The 21,961-nt window shown below is 37.1% G+C and overlaps 3 protein-coding genes across 3 annotated transcripts in view; 2 read left to right on the top strand and 1 right to left on the bottom strand.

Annotated features, from left to right (window-relative positions):
* LOC124155593 (hemolymph lipopolysaccharide-binding protein-like) overlaps window positions 1-21,961 on the top strand; it is a 247,186-nt gene that overhangs the window by 31,861 nt on the left and 193,364 nt on the right. The window lies entirely within an intron of this gene.
* Window positions 3,368-11,081, top strand: LOC124155592 (hemolymph lipopolysaccharide-binding protein-like). The gene is made up of 3 exons (XM_046529549.1): window positions 3,368-3,698; window positions 5,349-5,609; window positions 9,928-11,081. The coding sequence occupies exons 1-3, from the start codon at window positions 3,437-3,439 to the stop codon at window positions 10,095-10,097; spliced, it is 693 nt and encodes a 230-aa protein (XP_046385505.1). The 5' UTR covers window positions 3,368-3,436; the 3' UTR covers window positions 10,098-11,081.
* LOC124155589 (annulin-like) overlaps window positions 10,462-21,961 on the bottom strand; it is a 69,280-nt gene continuing 57,780 nt past the window's right edge. The window contains exons 3-14 of the mRNA XM_046529546.1: window positions 21,510-21,682; window positions 20,634-20,772; window positions 18,916-19,151; window positions 18,070-18,244; window positions 17,503-17,641; window positions 16,118-16,426; window positions 15,851-15,930; window positions 15,184-15,328; window positions 13,895-14,040; window positions 12,815-12,975; window positions 12,029-12,168; window positions 10,462-11,408 (exon numbers count right to left, since the gene is read on the bottom strand). Of these exons, the coding sequence (XP_046385502.1) occupies window positions 11,225-11,408; window positions 12,029-12,168; window positions 12,815-12,975; window positions 13,895-14,040; window positions 15,184-15,328; window positions 15,851-15,930; window positions 16,118-16,426; window positions 17,503-17,641; window positions 18,070-18,244; window positions 18,916-19,151; window positions 20,634-20,772; window positions 21,510-21,682 (2,027 nt within the window). The 3' untranslated portion in view covers window positions 10,462-11,224. The remainder of the gene's footprint in view (window positions 11,409-12,028; window positions 12,169-12,814; window positions 12,976-13,894; window positions 14,041-15,183; window positions 15,329-15,850; window positions 15,931-16,117; window positions 16,427-17,502; window positions 17,642-18,069; window positions 18,245-18,915; window positions 19,152-20,633; window positions 20,773-21,509; window positions 21,683-21,961) is intronic.

The raw sequence follows: 21,961 nt of genomic DNA, 5'->3' as shown, positions 1-21,961 counted from the left end.
TTTTACAAGTATAAATTTCACAAAAGGTACTTTCTAATGCTATAAAAGTTCCTCTCGATAATACAGACAGCTCAATGAAATTTCCGGATCAAGGAAATAATTGATTAATTAAAATATATTCTCCGAATAATGCACTTGCTTAGTACCATGCACTTCTTGATAACACTTTTCAATTATGTTCAATATAAAATTATTAAGAAAACATCCAATAACCTTCAATAAGAGAAATTGTAATGCAATTAACAAAAGATATGTTGATGCCAACTGAATACTGCTCATCACCATCTTCATTTCTTTTCAGAAAAATATTCAGGGACTTTTAAAATATTTTCATTCTTACTTTATTGTACCTTTTCAGGCCTTGAAAAAATTATAACACATATAGACGGTCTTTAGCACAGCATCTGAATAGTTTTAAACTATATTTTAATTTTTTTAAATAAAAAAATATTTTTACTTTGGCCAATATTACCCTGGTTTCACTGAAATATCTTGATTTCATGATGGAATCAGTAACAGGAAGGTTGCAAGAATCAGCATAAGAATAACACAAAGGGCGGTCTGGCCATGTCGGCTGGTCGGCAATCGCCGAGGCCCCCCCACAACGTTCGCGTCAGTCTTAAGAGAATATTAAAGAGTTAATAATATAAACTCAGATTACTTGAACCAAATGTTGCAGTTACAAAATTCTACGTTTTTATTAGTTGCTTTATGTACAAAATACTAAGTGTCAAAATGTTATATAAAAAATAAATAAGATAAAGGTGATTATTTTAGATTCCAGTGCAGTTTCAAGGATCAAATTCCCTAAATAGGTAATAGAAGTATTATCCATTATTAAATTTTATAAGATGTGAAAATCTTACTTTTCATAGTAGTCACATTTTAAAGAAATTGCTATTTTTAATTGACTTTTTTTGTAGTTTCTAAGAGTCAGAATAACGTAATAAACCCATTTGCAATATGCAATTTCCTGAAAAAAATTTCTGAATCCCTGGTAATGAGGGCTCCATCATGAACCCCACCCGAGGGCCCCCAATCACCCCTGACCGCCCCTGAATGGAATGGAAATCCAATGGAAATTGCTGATCCACGTATGCCTTCCGCTTCTTCCTCAAAAGTTTCTAAATCAAGGGCCGCGGATCATTCTTCTTGTGATTCGACTTTTTTGAAAAGCAAGTAACGGCGCAGAATAAAATCAAAGAAAGCTTTATGATTCATTTTTTGTGACCACCCCTAAATTCCATTCTTTTTCCATCTACAACTTCCTTTATATTGCGTCTCCGATCCATTATCACAGCATCTGCCCTAGGTTTACCCGCCGCGGCCCCGTTTGGCAACATGGCATTAATAGAATTGTTAAACATTCACAAATATCAATATCTTTGATGAAACATTTCTCGGGAAAATAAAATTTTACATCAATATCTTTACATATTATTGAAAAATTACAAATAAATTAAAAAGTGTTTCTATCAGTTTTATTTTTCTTTCGGGGTAAACTGCAGGACTAGATAATGCTTAAAAATGTTCGCTAATTGGCAACAAAATACGCGATCTAAAAACACGCAAAAGCCATTTTATTAATCTAAATTAATGTGTGCAATTTATTGTGGAAGATGAATGCTGTCGAACTGGTAGTTTTTCCCAGTATTTGAGTTACAAAGTTAATGAAGTTGGCAGAACGGCTAATTTTACGGTGTGTGCAGTCATTTATTGCTCTAGCGTGTCTACATTTATCAATTTTTCGTAAAACAAAAAATGAATGAGAACTAAGAATAAAATTTTCTTCAAAATGACGTAAAATTCATTATAATAATATGCCCTGAAGCCCAGATATAAATTTTCGAAGTACAGCGGCACATCATTTTGACGCTGACAGTAGGAGAAAACGCTGGTCTTGGCAGGCAATCAAATGTATGGGGAACAACGTTGCTCTTTATTTTCATATTTCCTCCCATGATTTTAAACATCATGGACTTTTCCATGTCCTTCCGCAATTGGATTTGAACTAGTGCCATAGATAACTCGAGTCAGGGAAGCAGACTTAAGTACAAAAAATATTGGGGGGGCTCAAACCGGGGATCTTGTCCCGGGAAATTTTATAAGTAGTGAGTTATAAGTTTTTAAGCATTTTAGAAGAGTCATATGATCAACATTAGAACTCTGATAACTCGAATATCGATATCTGGACACTCCGGGGAAAATCGGCAAGCCTGACATATTTTTTCCTCACACCCATAACGAATTTTTGAGGGGGCTCGGGCCCCCTCAGGCCCCATTGAGTCGGCGCCACTGATTCGAGTCCATCGTACTCATCGAGAAACAAGTATCTCGAAGATTTTATTCTACGGCGGACGAATTATAGAAAAATCTCAGGTTCAAGTTATTCAGTCGATGAAATATTATTTATACTAAAGTTATCTTCGCACACACAGCACACGGATTTATCATTCTATTTTTATGTTCTTATTTTTCCGTAACGCTAATCCCGAAGGACGGCATTCATTGAGGTTTTTCTTCTAATTACCTCCTTGGGAACGCTGACGAAAATATTTTCTGGGGTGTTATTTCACGGAGGAAAAATGCTCCACTTGTATTTTTTCCGTTTTTTCAGCCAGGTTCTCCTTTAAACGCAACGTGACTCTTCCAAGCCTGCAGCTACGACGTTACTGGGCTTGGATCTACTACTCCTACTGAGTTTTGGCGTCACGGCGTAAGATCAGTCGAGGCGGTATTTTTTAGCCGGCGAAACTCGGGAGACTTTTGGGAGTCATTTTCTAGTGTATAAACTGAATTTTAAGCGGAAAAAAGTATATTGCGGTGGTAATTATTCATTGTAGTATATCGGCATATTGTTTATAAAAAGTATGCAATTTCCCTATTAAAGAGCTAGTTCAGTGGCAGCCATGGAAGAGACCCTAACGGCGTGAATGTAGAAGGCGATTCCTCATGCTCTACTAGTTGCGTTCGTCCACAATCGGTCATTGTTGCTTTCTTCGTCACAGCGAGAAACCACAGATCAACATAACGATGAAGATGAATGAAAATAAAGATGCAATGTAGTGCCAAAGAGTAAGAATATACTTACTCTATGGTAGTACGTAATTTGTGATGGAATTGCTAGAGAAGAGATGTATCTTAATTCGTATGTTCATTTAAAGACTAGTTCGTTCATATCTTTGTTCCCAGCTTCTCCATCTTGCAGATAAGACTACATTTCTGGGAAATCCGCACTAACAGCGCTTTTTATCTCGACTATAACGACCTATAAATACATTTAATGACTCGAGTCATTAAATGTATTTATAGGTCGTTATAGTCCGATCGGAAATGGTCAAGAGTTCAAGAGAATATCCGTTCGATTCATTCGTTATTGAATGCGACAGGGATCAGGGCTGAACACAGAAAGACGCCAGCATCCGAGCAAGTCAGCATGTCATTTCTTTTGAGGATATCAGCATTCGTGTTCATCAGCGTGGTCTATTTCGCTGAGCCTTCGCACCAGGGTCGGGCGTTGAAAGGCAGCGTGGGACTGTCAATGGTCAATCACTTCAACCAGACCGGTCACTGCACGATCGACTTTGAGCTGTCTCAAGTTTTTCGAGGAAGCAAGAGAAGCTGGCGAGTCAACATCAAGCACGAAGTCTACGAAAACGGAGGATTGGAAGAGCATGTTGTGAAAGGATTGTTAACAGGTTATATATATATATATAAAAGGATAATTTTCACGAACTCTACACTGTGCACTATATTGTCCGTCATAATCAAGAGTTTTTAATCCGAAGATCGACTTGACTCAGCTATCCAAAAATCCTCCCATTGATTGAACTTTTAACACCTACGCAATTATTCTGCTTTATGCATTTTATCCGTGGTCTACATCCTTCCACGTGACCCTCAAAGATTATTTTCATTGGACCATCGAGTCTCATGATATGGCCAAATAACTGGTCCCCTCTCAACCAACTGTTTTCAAAAGACTTCTCTTTTGCTCATATGTAATATATAAGGATGCTCTTCACGAACTCTATACTCCGTAGGGAATATTTCATCATAATCAAGAGTTTTCAATCCGAAGATTGGCTTGACTCAGCTATCCACAAAATCCTCCTATCGGCTAATCTATAGCATGGTGTCCAGCGACCGGGAAAACCGGGAATCGTGCGTGAAAATTTAGTCCCTGGAATTATACATTTTTCTTTAACCGGGAATTTCAAAATACATTGTTTATTTCAAATCCATTTCACATAAAATTTGGACAGTGCAACACCCATTTTCTGGCCTAAAATGTGTTTGTCGTAGTATTAAGTGAAGTAGCTTAAAGAAAGTTTACAGCCGCATCGGAATGTGGAATGTCTGACAAAGAAAACAGAATCGAAATTTCTAGCACTGTTTACCCTCGTAAGATTAAAAAACACGAAGAATAATGCCAGGTGAGGTCTACTTCTACTAATGAGGCCATGCAGTGTCTTTGCATGCATTAAATAAATTTAAATTTTAAATACAATGTATGCTGCATAACCTATTCCTTGTCCTTAACAATACATAAATATAATATTATTTAAAAGTATTGAAATAATTTTGGCCATTTTAAAATTCTTATCTTTTGCAATAATCTCGTAATATTAACCTGGAATTTTGTAAAATTTCACCGGAAAATCGGGAATTATGCATGCATTTTTCTTCTTTCATTAGCTGGACACCCAGCACAAATACCTACACAATAGGGTAGTTTCCTTCATCAAAGAAAGCAAAAGGCAATAATAGCTATTTGTTACTCATGATTAGTGTATTCATAATATACAAATTATTTCGTTTTAGAAATTCCAGTTTATACGAACGTCAATGGTCAATTTTAACCTCATTTGAAAAAGGCCAGATTGGCAAATGAATCCTTCGTGCACTTGATACGCCGGGAGAATCTAAGTTCTTACACTTAAAGAAGTTTTCTGCTTTACATGCTTCACCACCTGCTCTATGCATATTATCCGTAGCCTATCCATGCCTCTCTTCCCTTCCACATGTCGATCAAAGAAAACTTTCATTTGACCGTCGATTCTCATGATGTGGCCGATTATCTTGTTTCCTTTTATGACCAAAGATTAAACCTAGGAAAGAATTCTCACCCTCTCCCCTTAATACTTTCACAATAAGGTCTTCAACAGAGCCACTAATAATTTTTGGATTAATTATGAACTTTAATTGATTAATCCACCCCTGTCCTCATTTCTGGGAGGAGGTGGGTATGTCCCCCTGTTCTTTCCCTGATGTGTATTCCAAGGCTGAGACTACCTTCCATCCAAATGAGCCCTAAGCCCCTAACCTCATATTGCATTGTCTTTCAGCTCAACCACCGAAGCCGAGTGACTACGAGTTGTTCCCCAGCATAGGATTCTATAAATTCCACCCAGAGGCAAGGACATTTGCGGACTCATTGAAGGTGTGCACTGACGAGGGAGGACATCTGGCGATCATCAACTCCATTCCCGAAGCCAATGTGCTCAAAACACTATACGCGAGGCACAGCGACGTGTGGCGTTGGGCGCATATTGGGTTCCACGACCCACGGGAAAGCGGGACAAGGGGAAATTACGAGACCATATTTGGTGAGAGTGGCTATTTACAATCAAAATCAAATCAAATGAAAACCCTACATATTTATTCGAGCTAAAAATAAAAAAATAAACCGCCCTATCTTAGTGCATTTTTCCCACGCTTAAATTTCATAGATATGAGACAATATTGTCAAAAATAAAAACTTGGGGCATATTCTCTGTAATTTGGAGACTTTATCTAAGACTTAATTCATAATATAGGATGGTTTATTTTCATCTTTATAATTCAAATAAAAAAGCATTAAAAAATTAATTCTTTAACTTAATGTAATAATTTTTGTATTAATTAAAATCGTGGTTTTCCACACACATATTTTAATATTATTTTCTAAATGCTGTTTTATAAATTGAGGTCTATAAGGTAACCAAAAACTTCTACATAAAAAAGTGCGAAGTAGCATAGCGTGAACCGATGGATGACACGGAAACCAGTTTTAAAGAAATAAAAATATACGGAAAAGGTAGTCACTCCGCAGAAACTAGGATTTTCTCCTCTTTTCATTTTTTATGAATTATTTTTGTTAAATTTAATGAATAAAGTAGGAGGCTATTCCGCGTTCCTCTGGAAAGATAGTGCCCAGAGCAGTGGGAAACTTGGAATCCATGGTCACCCAGCAGGATTTTTAGGCACACAGAACAGAAAAAAAATGGAAAAAACGATTTCGAAATAACGCGCACGGGAACAGCTTCTACCCTGCTCCAATACATTAATCGCTATGTATGTCCGTAAGAATGTAGACCAAAAACGTCATGTGAGCTCATAACCCAGCAAAAAGGACTACACCGAGAAGATTAATAGGTTAGAGTAGTATCCTTTTAATTATGTTTCTCCTTCAAGCGAGTGAAGAGGAGTGCCTACCCGGCAGGAGAAAAAGGGTAACGAGAAAACAACGCAAAGGATGCGCCGGACGCAATCGAGAGTAGCACTACGGGGTTTGGAAGTATGAGATGCTTCTATTCACTAACTTTGGTCGCAATCCGCTTAGGTGTATGTAACCGGATTGCGGACAGACAGACAGAGAATCTTTCATACATATAATAATTATAGAATTCGATCGATTAAGGTTGGTTTCCATGGAGTGCTTGAAAAGCATTCTAGAAGCCTCACTTACCTTCAAGTACTTCCCTCTTCAATTCACCGTAAGGCCTACTCCCTTTCGTTCTATCTAAAAATCCCAGTCTCTTCCTTCCTCTCCCTCGTTTACCTGACGTTATACCCTAAAACACCGTTTTCAACATCCCTTCCCCTCTAAGTACAAGCTCAATCCATTCCTTCTCTCCCCTCCATATCTCTTCTAAAAGCTGCCTCTCCTCACTCACCATGTGCGACACTTCATCGTTCCTCCTCCTCACCGTCCACTTCACCTTCTTCATTCTTTGCCACACCCACATCTCGAATGCCTCCAATCTTCTCTCGTCCTTCTTCCTAATTGTAAGTATCCATGTTCTCACCCCGTAAAGAGCTACACTCCAGATCAAACTCTTTGCTAACCTTTTCTTTAAAGTCTTTCATAACGATCCTCTCAGAAGCTCCTTCCTGTTCATGAATGCCTCCTTTGCTAGTGAAATTTTCTTCCTGACATTCTAGCTACTGTGTCCGTTTTCCTCTAATGTGCTGCCCAAATAGTTGAATAGGTCAATCTGCTCAAGTTTTTCATCACCCACTTTTATCTTCAGTCTCACATTCCTCGCTCGCGATGCTGTACAAAACCACATTACCTTAGTCTTCTAGTGATTAATCCTCATCCCATATTCCTTGCATCGCTTGTCTAACGCATCCATTAGAGCCTGCAGTACCATCGCTGACTGGCTAATCAACAACAAATCATCTGTGAATCTCACTGATTTAAACATCATTCCTCCCACTTTTACTCCAGCTTCCAACTCATCCATCATTTCTCCTACCATCTCCTCAGCGTATACGTTAAAAAGAAGCGGCGATGGAGGACAGCTTTGCCTAACTCCTCGACCAATGACTGCCCATCAGTCACCTATCCCTCCAACCTTCCCCTATTCTCTCGAGAATATTCATTAACTTTACCCATTTCACTCTATCAAATGCCTTTTCAAAATCCACAAAATAGTCCCTGTTTTATTCTAGGTTCCTCTCCAAGAGGGACCTCATTATTACTATTGCACCATCATTTGACTTCCCTTTTCTGAAACCAAATTAATCTTCACGCAAATACTCTTTTGCCCTTGCCTCCATTTCTCTCTTCGATATCCTAAGTACCACTTTGGCTGTGTGGGATATTAGGCTAATCGTTCTATAATCTCTGCATTTCACAGCTTTCTTCTTTTTTTTTAGTGGAATTAGAACCGTCTTCACAAAATCCTCTAGCCAACATCCCTCCTCATAGATTCTGAATACTAGTTAGGTGGGATTGAAGACCCAAAGCCTACCTATGGCTGCTTGCCTGATGCCCTCCACAAAACAATAGCCATTAAGGGGATACATCACTTAAGCACGACTGATCTTCTTTGTGATGCATTATTTACTTATTTCAAACTCATCCTTTCACCTTGAACTTTTCATAGTATACAGAGTAGGTCCTGGTCAACTTTTGCTTGTAAATCAATGGTAAAAAGTTTGTTTCATTGAAGGCAGTGGCTCATATATACATCATCCATTTGAGTGAGGAGACACCTGCCCTCATGTTCACCCTTTGACATTATAATGAACTAAAAGATGCAGTCATTTCCTCGGAATCGATTTATAAAATTAATTTTTACCACGGTATTAAATTATTAAATTATATATTTTCTGCATAATTTTCCTGGGATGGGGAGGATTGGGGGGGGGGGGGAGGGGGAATGGGGTGAGGCTGCCCAGCTGCCCTTGTTCATTTGAATGTGGTTAAATTTCTCATTGAAGATACAAGCATATGTTGGCATTAAATGTTCTGTTTACCCCGAAATTTTCAGGATGATACCATAAGTTTCAACCCTTTGGCTGTGGGAGTTCATGATATTAGCTACCAGCAGGAGAGAACAAGAACTATTTTTCCTTCAAGCCTGGCTGAGTGTTCCGCGAGGAGTGAACCCTTATAATCCAGGGTAACCCTTCTTTCTCTCTTACTAAGGGATGGGCCTACATTTGGGAACTTTCCCTAGACATATTAATAGCGTGGAGTGGTAAGAAAGCAATACAAAATGAGCAGTGCAATAGGAAATGCTGGGAGGCATCCCCTGCTGTGAGGGATGACCGGGAAGAGTTAAGCCGCATTAGCAATCCCTACAGTAAAGGAAAATGCACTTGGACTCTACCCGGGTTGCAATAAAAATTTTGGGAAACTGTCGTAGGTAGTGGAGCAATGGTCAAACATTGGAAAACGTTTTTCCAGCAGTAAGCATACAAAATGTTTAAAAATGTTCCTGCAGTCTTTAGCAACTAATACGACATAAGGCTTAAACAACTACTACCAATAGGGTAGTTTCCTTCATCAAAGAAAACGAAAGGCAATGATTGCGATATGTTACCCACCATTAGTGTATTCATAATATACAAATTATTTGGTTTTAAAAATCCCAGTTTAGAGGAATTGCAATGGTCAATTTTAACCGCATTTGAAAAAGGCCAGATTGGCACCCATGCGATGCCACTCCACGTGACGACACAGGGACCTAGTTTCTATACAAGTGGATAGGAGTTTTATATTATCTGAGATTACCAATACATGCATGAGGCACACAGCTCAGGGAAACATGTCTTAATAATCACTTATTAAAACTGCCTATGGTCGGAAAGTTTCCTTCATTTGATAAGGTATTAATAATCCTTATTTAAGCCAAGCGCTACCTGCTAGCAGGGTGCTCTGCTACCTGCTAGCAGGGTGCTCTGCTACCTGCTAGCAGCCTGCATCACAGCGAAGCACATACCCTCGCCCCAAGGTCACCTCACACGACGACAGCGGGAACCAGAATGATGTCACGTGGGATTTTCCCAGCATTCATACTTAGCCGTCGCGTTTTTGCGCACTTGAAAATTTTCACTTTACATTTGATCGCAAAAAATAGTTATTGTCATTTAAAAATCTATAAGCATGAAATTCATACTCCAGGAGTAATAATCTTTCAATTTAAGAAATAAAAAAATAATGGGAAACCACCCTATTAAGCAAAATTGCTTGTGGTGAGAAAGCCATCGGTTTTTCGGGAGGTTAAACAGCTACCCCCTAGTCCATATTAGGCTACGCCCCACAAGGAATGAAGTAGCTAGTGGGTGTCTGGAATAATTGGTATTATTTGCACGTACACCAGGCAAGGAAATGGAAATGATAATTAAGCCTCATTTAAATTTGATTTTCAGGAGAATCCTTGAAAAGTGCTGGATATGACAAATGGGCTCCAGATGAACCAGATCACACCTATGGCCAAGCGCATTGCGGTGTGATAAACAGAGATGTACTGCTAGGGGCTGGAGTGTGTACAGGGAAACGTCCCTTTTTCTGTGAATACGACTTATCTTGGGGTGTTTAAGAATTCACTTGATTGCTTACTGTTCATCATGGTTTGTACCACAATTGAGAGGCATTAGAAATTTTACCAATTTGCTAATTTTGATATTGTCATACATTCAACTGCACCATAATGAATTTGAGATTCATTCACACTCTTTGACTGTAAATAAAAATTATATAAATGGATTTCTAGCATAAATAACAACAGTGTTAATGAGCACATGGTACTAAGACTATAAGTTCAGCAGTCTGTTATTTTTAGTGCTAAAATTATGTATGTTAAAAGTTTCTTATGCAGCGAACAAAACCAAGAATTCATTTCAGAATATTAAAAAAATTTTTGTTTTCCCCTCAGAAAATCAACCACGGAACATAAATTCTTGTTTACAGTTTATATTATGCAAACTTTAATGAGATTCTATATACAATTAGACATGTAAATTTTATAAAAGGTATTTTCTAAAGCTAAAATATTTCTTCATGATAATACAGAGAGCTCAAATAAATTTCCTGATGAAGGAAATAATTGATCTTTTGCCAAGCAGCTTAAAAGATTAAAAAAATATTCAACAAATAATGCACTTGCTTAGTGCCACACACTTCTTGATAACACTATTAAATTATGTTCAAAATAAAATTATTAATAAAACATCCAATAAGCTTCAACAAGAGAAATTTCAATGTGATTATTAAAAATAAATGTTGCTGCCAAGTGAATACTGCTCATCACCATCTTAATCTCTTTTCAGAAAAATATTCAAAGACTTATAGAACACTTTCAGTCTTTCTAGCTATACATTCAAAACCAATACATATGTTGTATGAAATCACTTGACAAACATAGCCATGAGATAATGTTTGCAGAGGCAGCATTAAAAAACATCACATTTGTTAGGGTTCTATAAATAATGAATTGAATGACAGTGGACCCACATGTAGATCCCAGCAATGAATCGCCCTCACATCCAAGCATTGCTTACTTAGTAGTCTGTGGATATTTCCACTGGCTGGCAAAAAACTTTTCTCTCAATAAATTGTCTATCTTCCAGTCTTGTTCACAAATTTTGCCTTACAGTGTACTCAATCCATGTTGTGTGATGCATTTATAAAACCTCCGTGAGGACTCAAGACTATTTTCAGAGAGTCCTAAGTAGAATTAGCAGCTCCTGAACCATTTGTTTCTGCCTTTGGTGGCGCAACTTTGACTACAATAAATCCATCAACATCCTCCAATTCTTTCGATGTAAACTTGGCAGCAATGGTTTTCTGTCCATGGAATGTTGGAGTGATGTTGAAAGATGCAATAGCATCACCGCCAGGAGGAATGTCCCTGTTGGAGCAAAATATTATGGGTGAATTACATGAAATGATTAATGAAATAAGCAGGTAAATTCAGTTGAAAATGACTTAAAAATTGTCCGCAATGGCTTAAATGTTTGAAAGTGAAGCATTGAAATAAGACTAATGTATGAGGGCATTTTGCTTCAAACACTGATTTCTCAGCATAAACACCATACAAGCGACAGTCAGGTAGTGTGTGCTACTACACATCCTCTTTACCACATGCTTTGCCATTTTTTGGCATAGGTTGTGAGTCAAAGTTGATAAGTAGTCTAGAAGTTGTGCGTTGCAGGCATATAAATATTGCCACCTCCATTGATTCTCCTGCCAAGTGTAAACTGCAGAGTAACTATGCCCCATTTGGTCATTTGGAAATCAACTGCCAGCTGCCAGATTACCAAAACCCCCAGAAGAATTCAATGCATGGAAATATTGTTTATCCCATCTTTCTCGGAAAAATGAATTGCATGATTATGCCAGAGTTATGCATAAAAAAATGCTATACTGAAATAATTCTAAGAACTCTCCTTCTGCCAGATTACTCTTGAACTTTGCCACTGCATTAAAAATATTACCTTGGTTAATAAAAATCAAATTCAGATAACTTACTGTGCCATTTTTATCTTCAATTGATGGGTCAGGCCTTGGCCTTCAATGATGAATTGACCCTTACGCAAGGGAATTGGCAGTGGATTCTTCAAGGAGGCTGTCGCTGTGAACTCCTTCCCTTGCACCAGTTCACCCTCAGTCTGAAATAGAGAGATTTGCGATGCAATATATTATCGGCAATCACTGCAGGCCATAGCAGATGAAAAAAGAAATTGCTCTGGAGTAGGGCTGCCGACATGGGGATGTATAGCGTAAGTTTAACCATTGAGAAAAATAGGTAAGAATATAAAAAATCTGGGATTTCATAATGCAGTCATACGGTAAAATGTTTAAATAAAAGGAAATGAAAAATAATAAAAATAATATTTTAAGAGTGAAAGCTTTCACAGGGCTTGAATGCAAACTCCATCTTTTGGGTTTCTTCCCTCATAACTGTTTATAGGTAGTCATTTCATATACAGCTATGCAAGAGGAAACCTGAAAAATGGTGTTGGTGATGAAAAAAAACATATTCACTCGTTCAGTGATTCAAGGTTGGTTTGGACAGGTGGATCATGATCCAAGGAGGATCTTGGGAGGCTACACTCCTGAGGCTGGGTATACAAATCCTAGTCTTTTTCACCCAGCACCTCAGGACAGGTAGAAAAAGGGAAGGAACCAGGAGAAAAGAGGTGCTATGGCAATTATGAGCCTAAAGATACTTCTAGGGTAGGAGAGAGGTAGGTTAGGGATAGAGTAGAGAGGTTATCCTTACAGGGGTTGCAGAATCACTAATTTTTTCCTTACCTTGATCTTAATATCAGGCTTCCTGACCCTGAAGTCATCCTGAGCGAAGTATTCAAAATTTGTTTCTGCCACAGTAGCCATGCAGGCAATGTTGAATGCACATTGATCAACAAGGTGGCTGTAGTAATCTTCATAGGACACATCCAAGCGTATCTCTTCAACTGTTAATGGAATATGAATATGATGTGATTGTATTTAAACAAATAATCTCCAAAAACGTTTATAAGAACTTGACAAAGAATTATTAACACACCAATTTTACTTGTAGATAAAATATAACAATTAGAAATAATAATACATATGAATGACATCATGAATGATGATAAAGTAGAAATTACTGAGCACACTAAGCAAACTGCCATCTCCGAATGTTTTTAAAAAAACTCACTAGATGGTGTTTCAAGATGACTCCTCACCATTAAATGAACATCAAGAATCGTTCTCAGCATTTTTGAATCAATGCATGAAATGATGAAATAGATCCCCCGCTCTTATTTCTTGTAGATGGACTCAACTTCCATGTAAATAACAATTGACACTGTGAGTATGTACTTATTCTAGATGTTTTAAAAAACATTCAAAGGCCAAGTTGTACTATATTCTCATAAATCCGTTGGTTTGGCTGAGGGCATTATGTTTGACATATGGGAATATTCCACAGCCTCCAACACACATTTCCTTCCATGATGCTGAAAGGTCCAGTCGTTATACTTTTACAAGAGAAAGCCTATCGTCAAGCCAGACACAGGAAAAGGGTTTATGAGCAAATCTAAAAATTTTCTCCCCACCGGGCAATTTCTTTTTTATATTCTCTAAAAATATTTGAATTCTACTGGTAAGGCTACCTTTGGCGTCTCCACACAAGGTAAATAGTTTAATACATTAGTGCAGTTAACTTTTTGTTATTTTCAATTTACTTTGTGAGTTTGCACTTGATGCATATAGACGATGTGAAAATAAATATATCAGGGGCTGAAAAATTTAGTTCAATTTTTACAACATTTAAATCTTTCCCCTCCTCCTTCCTTCTCTCTCAATGCCAGGATATGAAATGTGACACAACAAGGAAAGTACACTTACCAGCACCAGCCTTCACCAGTCTCTCTGTTTTCTCCTTCCTGACACCCTCTTTGATCTTGCCAGTGTAGAGAACTGTATCAACACGAAGAAGTACACTGACAGTGTGGTCTTTTGTTCTGCTGTTGTTCTTCATCACTACAACCACACTGGAAATTTTAGAAAACATACATTACCTCAATAAATAAGAGGATAATGAGAATTTTTTATTGAATCTCCTCCTCCAGACATTTATGCTCTATGGACATCATTTCTAAGTTTATTTTTCCTAATTTTTGCAAAAAATTTCACGACCATTGACATGAATTTCCTAAAGCACATAATGGAATGAAGCCTCTCTTAGGTGATGTTGCTTATTTCCTTGGACAATCCACAAATATTGGAGACCTATGGCAATGGACTTGTTGACTCATTTTTAAATAGTTTTGATTGTGATAATGTTTGAAAAATAAAGATACTCATGTTTATCTGTATTTTGATCAGTCACCTGCTTTTTTAGATATTTCCAAAGAAAAAGAAACAGCCTCAACCCTTTGGCAGATAAGTTTATGATGTCACAAAGGCCATGCCAAGCAATTTACAGCTCCTCAACCTTGTTCATGTCTTCTCTTATCAAATATCCTTCCCATAATAATGATTAGGCATTCACTCCTAATTCACCATATGCTGCATCCAAACCTCCTCTTACCTTCTGATCCCATCAGGCAGTTTCGTCTCTCAGGACACAATTAGTTAGATCCTTCCAAAAGTGTTTTCCACAGATATTTGTGGACAGAGTCAACATTAGGCTTCTTAATTGCCATTTAAACTCCAAAGCCTTCTACCCACTTTTCAGAATCATAGAATTCTCAGAATTGCCTTCCACTAATTGATTGGGATTTAACTCTCATACCACCTGGATAGTGCTTTGATTCAAAATGAGGTGTTTATACCTCTCCCAAAACCCAGGAAATAGTTTTTTGCAGCCGGAAATGGCTCCTAAATCACATCTCAAAAAGGACCGAACACAATGGAAGATGGGAGGCAACCAGAGTTCTGGACACAAAGCCAAGAAAATGAAAACTCACCAGCAGGACAACCACATCAATTGACAAGGTCCATTTGTTGAAATAGACACAGGTCTCATCAAATGAAGTAATCCATATCGAATGTGGTACGTTAAAAACAATTTTGGAGACAATTGTCTCCAAACTTCATTAACCAACTTAAATTTAAACTTCATTAACCATGGTTAAAATGGATATGCTTTGATTTTAATCTATAAATTTCTATAAACCAACTGCATGACTCACCTGAAAGGTTGTCCAATGACAATGTCATCCCTTAGTTCAAAATCAAACTTGAGGTCATTGAAATCTTCATTTAGATAATATCTGCTGAACATACTCTCACTCTGTCTCAGAGCTCTCAGCATAGCTGCACGCTCTTCAGCACTCTCTGAAATGGAAACCGAAATTGAAATAATCATGAATGTGATTAAAGGAAATCAGTTTTGGAAATAGGTAAGAAGGGTGTTAATGTATCAAATTAGGCAAACACATGCAGCAGATTTCTTGTGTCTCATATTATGTATGCTCTACAGATAAATAATTTGACTCATATAAAACAGCAAAATGATGCACACTCCTTAAAATTTATGTTGAACATGGCTTTTCATGCAACCTCCATAATGCATAGTTGAAAAAAAAATCTGTCTTCAAAATTAATGGTGCTACCCAAATTTGTGGCCACGTTATTTATAACCTGATCATGAAACAAAACTCCTTAGATTTTTCTATCACATCAAATCATGCAGTACAAACTGATTCTTGTTCAACATTTCCCTGATCACCGCTTTGAATAAAAATAGTAAGTCCTTGTTATATATGAAATATTGTTTTTAATGCTATCATGAATAAATAGCAAATGAAGAAAACTAATGGATTTATTTATCGATCTCTTTGAAATATTAACACTCACTTTCTGGGAACTTGTAGTTATGGGTGATATCCTCCCTGACATACTTCCCAACTGCTTTGGTGCTGATGAATTGGCCAATTCTGCAAGTAAATGAGGTACATGACAGATAAATGAAAACGTACAATGACATGAAGCAATTATATTTGTAAAATAAATTTTCTCTCAAATAAGCCACAGTTTGCCATGGTAAGCATTGATTATCAGAAAGATTATTCCATCATGATTGGAAATAATAAGGGTTACCCAGAATGTAAGTGCCCCACGTACCCTTGAATATCCTTCCTCAGCAACTTAAGAGGTTGGGTCGGACCAGAATAGCGCCAGAACACTTTGTCTGCATTCACTTCAGCGTACACAAATTGTCCGTCGAATGGCCTCAGTACCTCTCCTCTCTTTACGGCACTCACAGATGCTGGACCACAGCGATAGACGTCGTCACTCAGCTCCTGAGGAGTGGCATCTATCACTTGCCAGCCATCACACTCATGGCCAACTTCCTCTCCGACGCCTCCCACACCACCCGTTGGCGCCAAGTCTGGCCTGTGCATCCACACTTCATTCCAGACATGGAAGTTCCTACAATCATGGTCAAAATGGAATCAGAATAGCATAGACACTTGAAATCCATTTGATCATCAAAGAGTTTGAGGGTTCAAGGCGAACCCTTCGAAGGATAAAATGCACCGGGGCCAGGAACCAAGCCAGTGGCTTATACGCCCGATCACCCGGGGAGGGGCTGGAGAGGTAGGAAAAAGGAAAGAGTCGCCACCGCGATGGGAACCCGCCGACGCCTCTTGGGAAGGATAGGAGCGGAAGGGACGGGACGAGGCAAAAACACCCCAACGCTATAGAAGCGAAGGAGGCCCTACTAATTAGCGAAACCAAGCATGAGCTATTAATGTTCTACCAATCCTAGTGGATTTTCCTATGAGGAAGAGAAATCCATTGATCGAATCGGATACCATTTGATCATCAGTGTACATATTGTATTATTTTATCATTCTAATTATTGTTATTTATTTTTATGTTATTTTGAAATAAAAGACAATATTTGTCTACTGCCATTGAAAATTTTGAGTAGAATGTTATGGTTGCAAGGGAAAGTATGCTTTTTTATACAAATTATCTGGAATTTCAGTGGCCATATGGACCAAATCAACCAGGGTGATCACAAACTCAAAAATCACTGAAATCAACGAAGTATCTTAAGTTTAGTGGCATTTATGGAAAATTGCAGAATACATAATCAGTGTGAATTAAGCTTTTGTAATGACAAAACTTATTAATAAATCAGCAGCATAAACCAAGAAATTCTTTAATGTTATCAATATTTCAGATGTGCAATCTTTACAGTTGGATATTGTGAATGAATTCATAGGAGTATGATAGAATATTTATCAAAATAAATTTGACTGAGCATATATTTGACATATGTTAGCAAAAAATTACTAATTTTAGTTTTAGTCTTTTTCTATTAACCACTGAAAAAAATAATAACTATGTAATGATTTTGAAAACCTTATTGCTGTTTGTCTTATCTGCAGTGTGGAAAGTTTACTTTGATCATTGAGATTTTTCTATTAGAATCTTCTGATCGTCTTTGATCATTTTTCAGCAACAAGTAAGCATTAAGAGTGATAGCATTTACTTACCAAACAGAGTCGTTATTCATTTCATCCATAATTTCTCCCTCTCCATTCAAGAAGTAATCAACAGTGAGACTGCTCTGGGTGTCATGGGCGGAAGAGTAATTAGTTATAGTACGTGATGGTATTCCAAGAGCTCGGCATACTGCAAAATAATACGATGCACTGAAATCATTCCTGTCACAGAGGTAGAGTGGAATTTTGCACTAATTTACCTCTGAGAAGATTAAGGGTATGGAGTAATTCCTAAATATTAAGAGGGCATGAAGGAAATGGCAGATGTGTAAGAAATCATCTAACTAGCCTCATGAAGCCTTCTTCAACTTCACATCATAAGAGGGTTTTTCAATTGAAAGGAGAACTGACAGTAATTGAACTACTTATGCAGCATCAGTCCTAAGATGACTTTATGACAGTCATACCAAACTATGAAATCATACCATAACAGGTTCATCTTTGCTATAATTTTTAAATTTCACATCTAAAATGGAGTTTTTTGTAAATTTTTTTTCGGAGTAAATCTGAGATAATGCATATATGTAAATGATAAGTAAAAGATGTATATTTTCTTACCTGTGGTAAGGACACCTCCAAATATCCAGCATTGTCCGTACTTGACTGGCTTCTTGGTGCGATAGTATTCCTGCAGAATCTTCATGCTCCCAACCCACTTGGTTGGAGCAGTGCCTCCTGAGAAGTCTCCTGACCAGTTTCCAACCAATGCTCCATTATCATCTGGAGAGTTAACCTGCGTTCAAAAAAAGAGTGGATTATTTTTAGACTATCCATTTTGTTCAAAGAGATGGAGTTTCATCAGCTGCTCAATCTAAGTGGCAAAATCAGGATTTTGAAATTTGATAATTTATTGAGTTGTTGATTATCCAAGCTCATTATCAGAAAATGCATTAGTTTACAGAAGGAAAATACAGCTAAACTGGAATAAGAATCAAATGTTGAAGGAAGAATATATTTATTATTTTTTCATTAAATGAAATAATTCAAATAGATGAAATAAATTTTGAGATAGAAACTAATAAAAATCATTCTTCATTCAGGATATAAATTTTTGATATATTTAATTTAATTTTCAATTTAAATTATTTTTCATTTTTAAGCTTATAAATTTATTTTAATTTGCTCAGTGGATTCATCTTATGCATGCTTTAATGTTTCTTAGGTTAGGAACCAAGGCTGGCTCAGTGGAATGTAAATCAGTTGGTGAAACTAATCTCACGTTCAAGCAAAAGATTAATATTTACTCTATTTTGTTCAATACTTAAAAAAAAAATTCCCATGAAGTAGTGAATAAAATAATTGAATGAATTAATTAAATGGATAAATGAAATAGTGACTGTAATCACTTGCTATGATTTAGGCAGGCTTGAAATTTCAGCAATTAAAATATACATGAAAACTCACAGCAGCAGACAATGCACGAGTGATGCGGACAGGATCAGATCTCCCAGCCAAATTGAGCTTCCCAATTTTGAAGGCAAGGTACAGGGAGCAGTCCAAGATGTCAGCTTCGAACTGAGCATAGCGCCACACGCATGGCCTCAGGCGATTATGGCTGCCCCTCCAGATCAATCCCGTGTCACACAGTACGTACTCCTTCAATTCCTCCTCTTTGTTCGGGCCCATGTACACACTGTCTCCTGTCATGTGGAATAATTTGGAATGAATGCATGAAAAAACCTTGACCCATGTGAGTTTTATACTTCTAAATTCACAGTATCAGCATCGATCGGGGTAACCAGGGGGTTAGGGTTCAATGCTACTTTCCATTTTCGATTTCCATGCCTTTCCACTGATTTCCAATCTGAATTTCAATGACTTTATACCAATGACAATGAAGTTGTATAAAGGGATTTTATGAAAAAAATTCAGCAAGGTTTGTTATGGAATAAAGGCAAGTATGTAATAGTAGTAGTAGATATCAAGTCAAGCAGCGCCAACTGGTCGCTAATCCTTGCCGCCTAGCCAGGAGGGCAACATAACCCCCACCTTGCCACTCGAACGTAGCAAAACTCCATGTGTTCAACTATGATTTTCATCATTTTGATTTGCCTCTGGAGTTTCTCCTGGACCCTTATCTAATTCTCTTCACATCTCGATGGTTTCCAGACCCGATTTCCATTTCCCTGACTGGTGGGAACCCTTGGGGGTCGAGTTAAATTCATTCACCGTAAATTCTGATAGATAACTATGGACTTGTGGATCTCTCTATTTTCCAAGTTTTCACTGCCTCGGTTGTCAGAGGTTGATGACAGTATCGCCAAGATTCCACCAGTCTATGATTCCACAATCCCTTGTAATTTAATTGTCCGAACAAGGTTTTAATGTGGAACATCATCATTAAACATCAAAGAATTGGATTGTTTGCAAGTAGACCGAGCATAAAGACTCAATGCTTTGAATTCAGGATGTTTAAAGACATTTCTGCATGAAAAATGGAAAGTGAACCTATTATAAAGACATTAGGAAAAAAATTTCCACTCACATTGATTTTCCCGGTACCATCACTATCCTTGTAAATCATTTACATATTATAATTTGAGCTTATGTATCTCAGGTTTTTTCTTATTTCATGAGAAGTCGCTGCTAAAATTCTTGTCTATTCACCAACTTCAGTATTCTCATATGCAGAATACTTGCTGAAAAATCTCAACACTTTCTTTATCTTTCCAAATGGATATCATTTTTTCTCTATTTACATTCAAAACTTTCTCTCACCAATTATTAGCTCTATGTTCCTCCTGTTCATGCTATGAAATCAGTGAACAAGGTTATAACTTCATTTATTCTCATATTCAGAGAATGAGGTTAATTTTAATTTATTCTTCACAACCAATATAGTATGGGGTGCATAACCTCATACAAAGCTCAATAAATAGTTTACTAAAAAAAGTGAATAACTGTATGTTTGTATACCTGTGTAAGTCCCTGATGATGATGTTCCACCTTGAAACCATGTTCAGCTAAAAACTAATGTCATAGCTCTTCATTCACAAAATTATACGTCTTCATGGAGGGAAGTTACTGTCCATGGTCAATTATCAAGCATGCTTTTGAAATGCATAGATTACAATTAAAATTAGTGGCATATTAACTTCAATCCACTTAGTTTTCTAACTTACTTGGGCACCATGGGTTGAACAGAATGTAAATAGGATGGGGGTAGCTGTAGCTGACGGCATCTCCGGATCCATGGCTTTTGAATTTGGTATCAATGTCCAATTTCCACATCCCAATCATTGTATCAGCCGAGGGAGTAACCTGTCACAGGAGATAGAAATAAGTATTTTTATTGTAATGTTAAATACATATTATGCAATAATTGAATGGTAGGGGATCATTATTTATCTACTGAGTTCAATGCTTCGATTACAGCCCTGAACAAGATTACAAAAAACTGAAATGTTGGCGGAAGAAATGACTGCTAATTATTCACCAAAGGTGAAAAACATAAAAAAATCTATTAGAACACCAGAATACATTATAAATTCCAGTAGTCAGGTTATTTTTAAATTAAATGACAGTAATTTAATTGCAGCAATGATATTCAAACTTAGCACCACTCAAAACAGCACCACTGGATGCTGAACAGTAAAGTCCTTTGTATATAATACATACATATTTCTATTGTTCTCAGTGTGTGATGAAGTTACTCATGATGAAACTGTGTTTAAAATACCAAGTTGGGGAATATATCTCTCAGAAGACTCTGAGTTGCGGATTTATGTTGACTTGACCCTGTGGTCAAGTACTTGCAAGTTTCAAACCCACTTTCTGGGATGAACCCAACAAGCTAAAGGATAAAAAAAAAAATTCATTCAAAATTATCTTAAAATAATTTAAAATTATCAAAAAAAAAAAAAACATTTAAAATTATTTCATTATACAATTTAAACTCCTATTTAAACAATTTTTATACAATTCAAATTTAATTTCAAAATTATTTTAAATATTATTTTGAGTTTTATGAGTTGCAAAAAAATGAGACAAAAACTTACCTCAATCCTTACTGATGAATCACTGATGTGCTTTGGGTCCACTTCGGCTTTCCAGGGGTAATGATTCCCAGATGCCATATTTATGTGGCTGAGTTCATTATCAGACATAGAGCCCTTTGCCATCACTGGCACTGCAATCAGAGTGCCCTGGCCATAGCTTGGCTTTTCAGTATCTGCAAGATTAGGCAAAGTTTTAAGTTTTTTCACAATATCAGAGCGCAGAGATCAATTATTAGCTATCCATGCATGGCTCATTTACTCTACAGCACAATTCTCTCATCATCGTGGCACTGAGTATAATGCAAAGGACCAGTACAATGGATGGAGCACTCATATTTATACTGAAATATTTATTCTTATTTTTTTCTTAACCTTATTTTATCATTAAAAAATTTATTGGCATGAACTTGCAAAACCCTGACTCACATGTTAAGGGACCTGTATCTGATATG

The sequence above is a fragment of the Ischnura elegans genome, chromosome 3 (genome assembly GCF_921293095.1).
Source record: "Ischnura elegans chromosome 3, ioIscEleg1.1, whole genome shotgun sequence".
NCBI lineage: Eukaryota > Metazoa > Arthropoda > Insecta > Odonata > Coenagrionidae > Ischnura > Ischnura elegans.
Note: the sequence above shows the minus strand (reverse complement) of the source record. Positions and strands in the feature narration are given on the sequence as shown.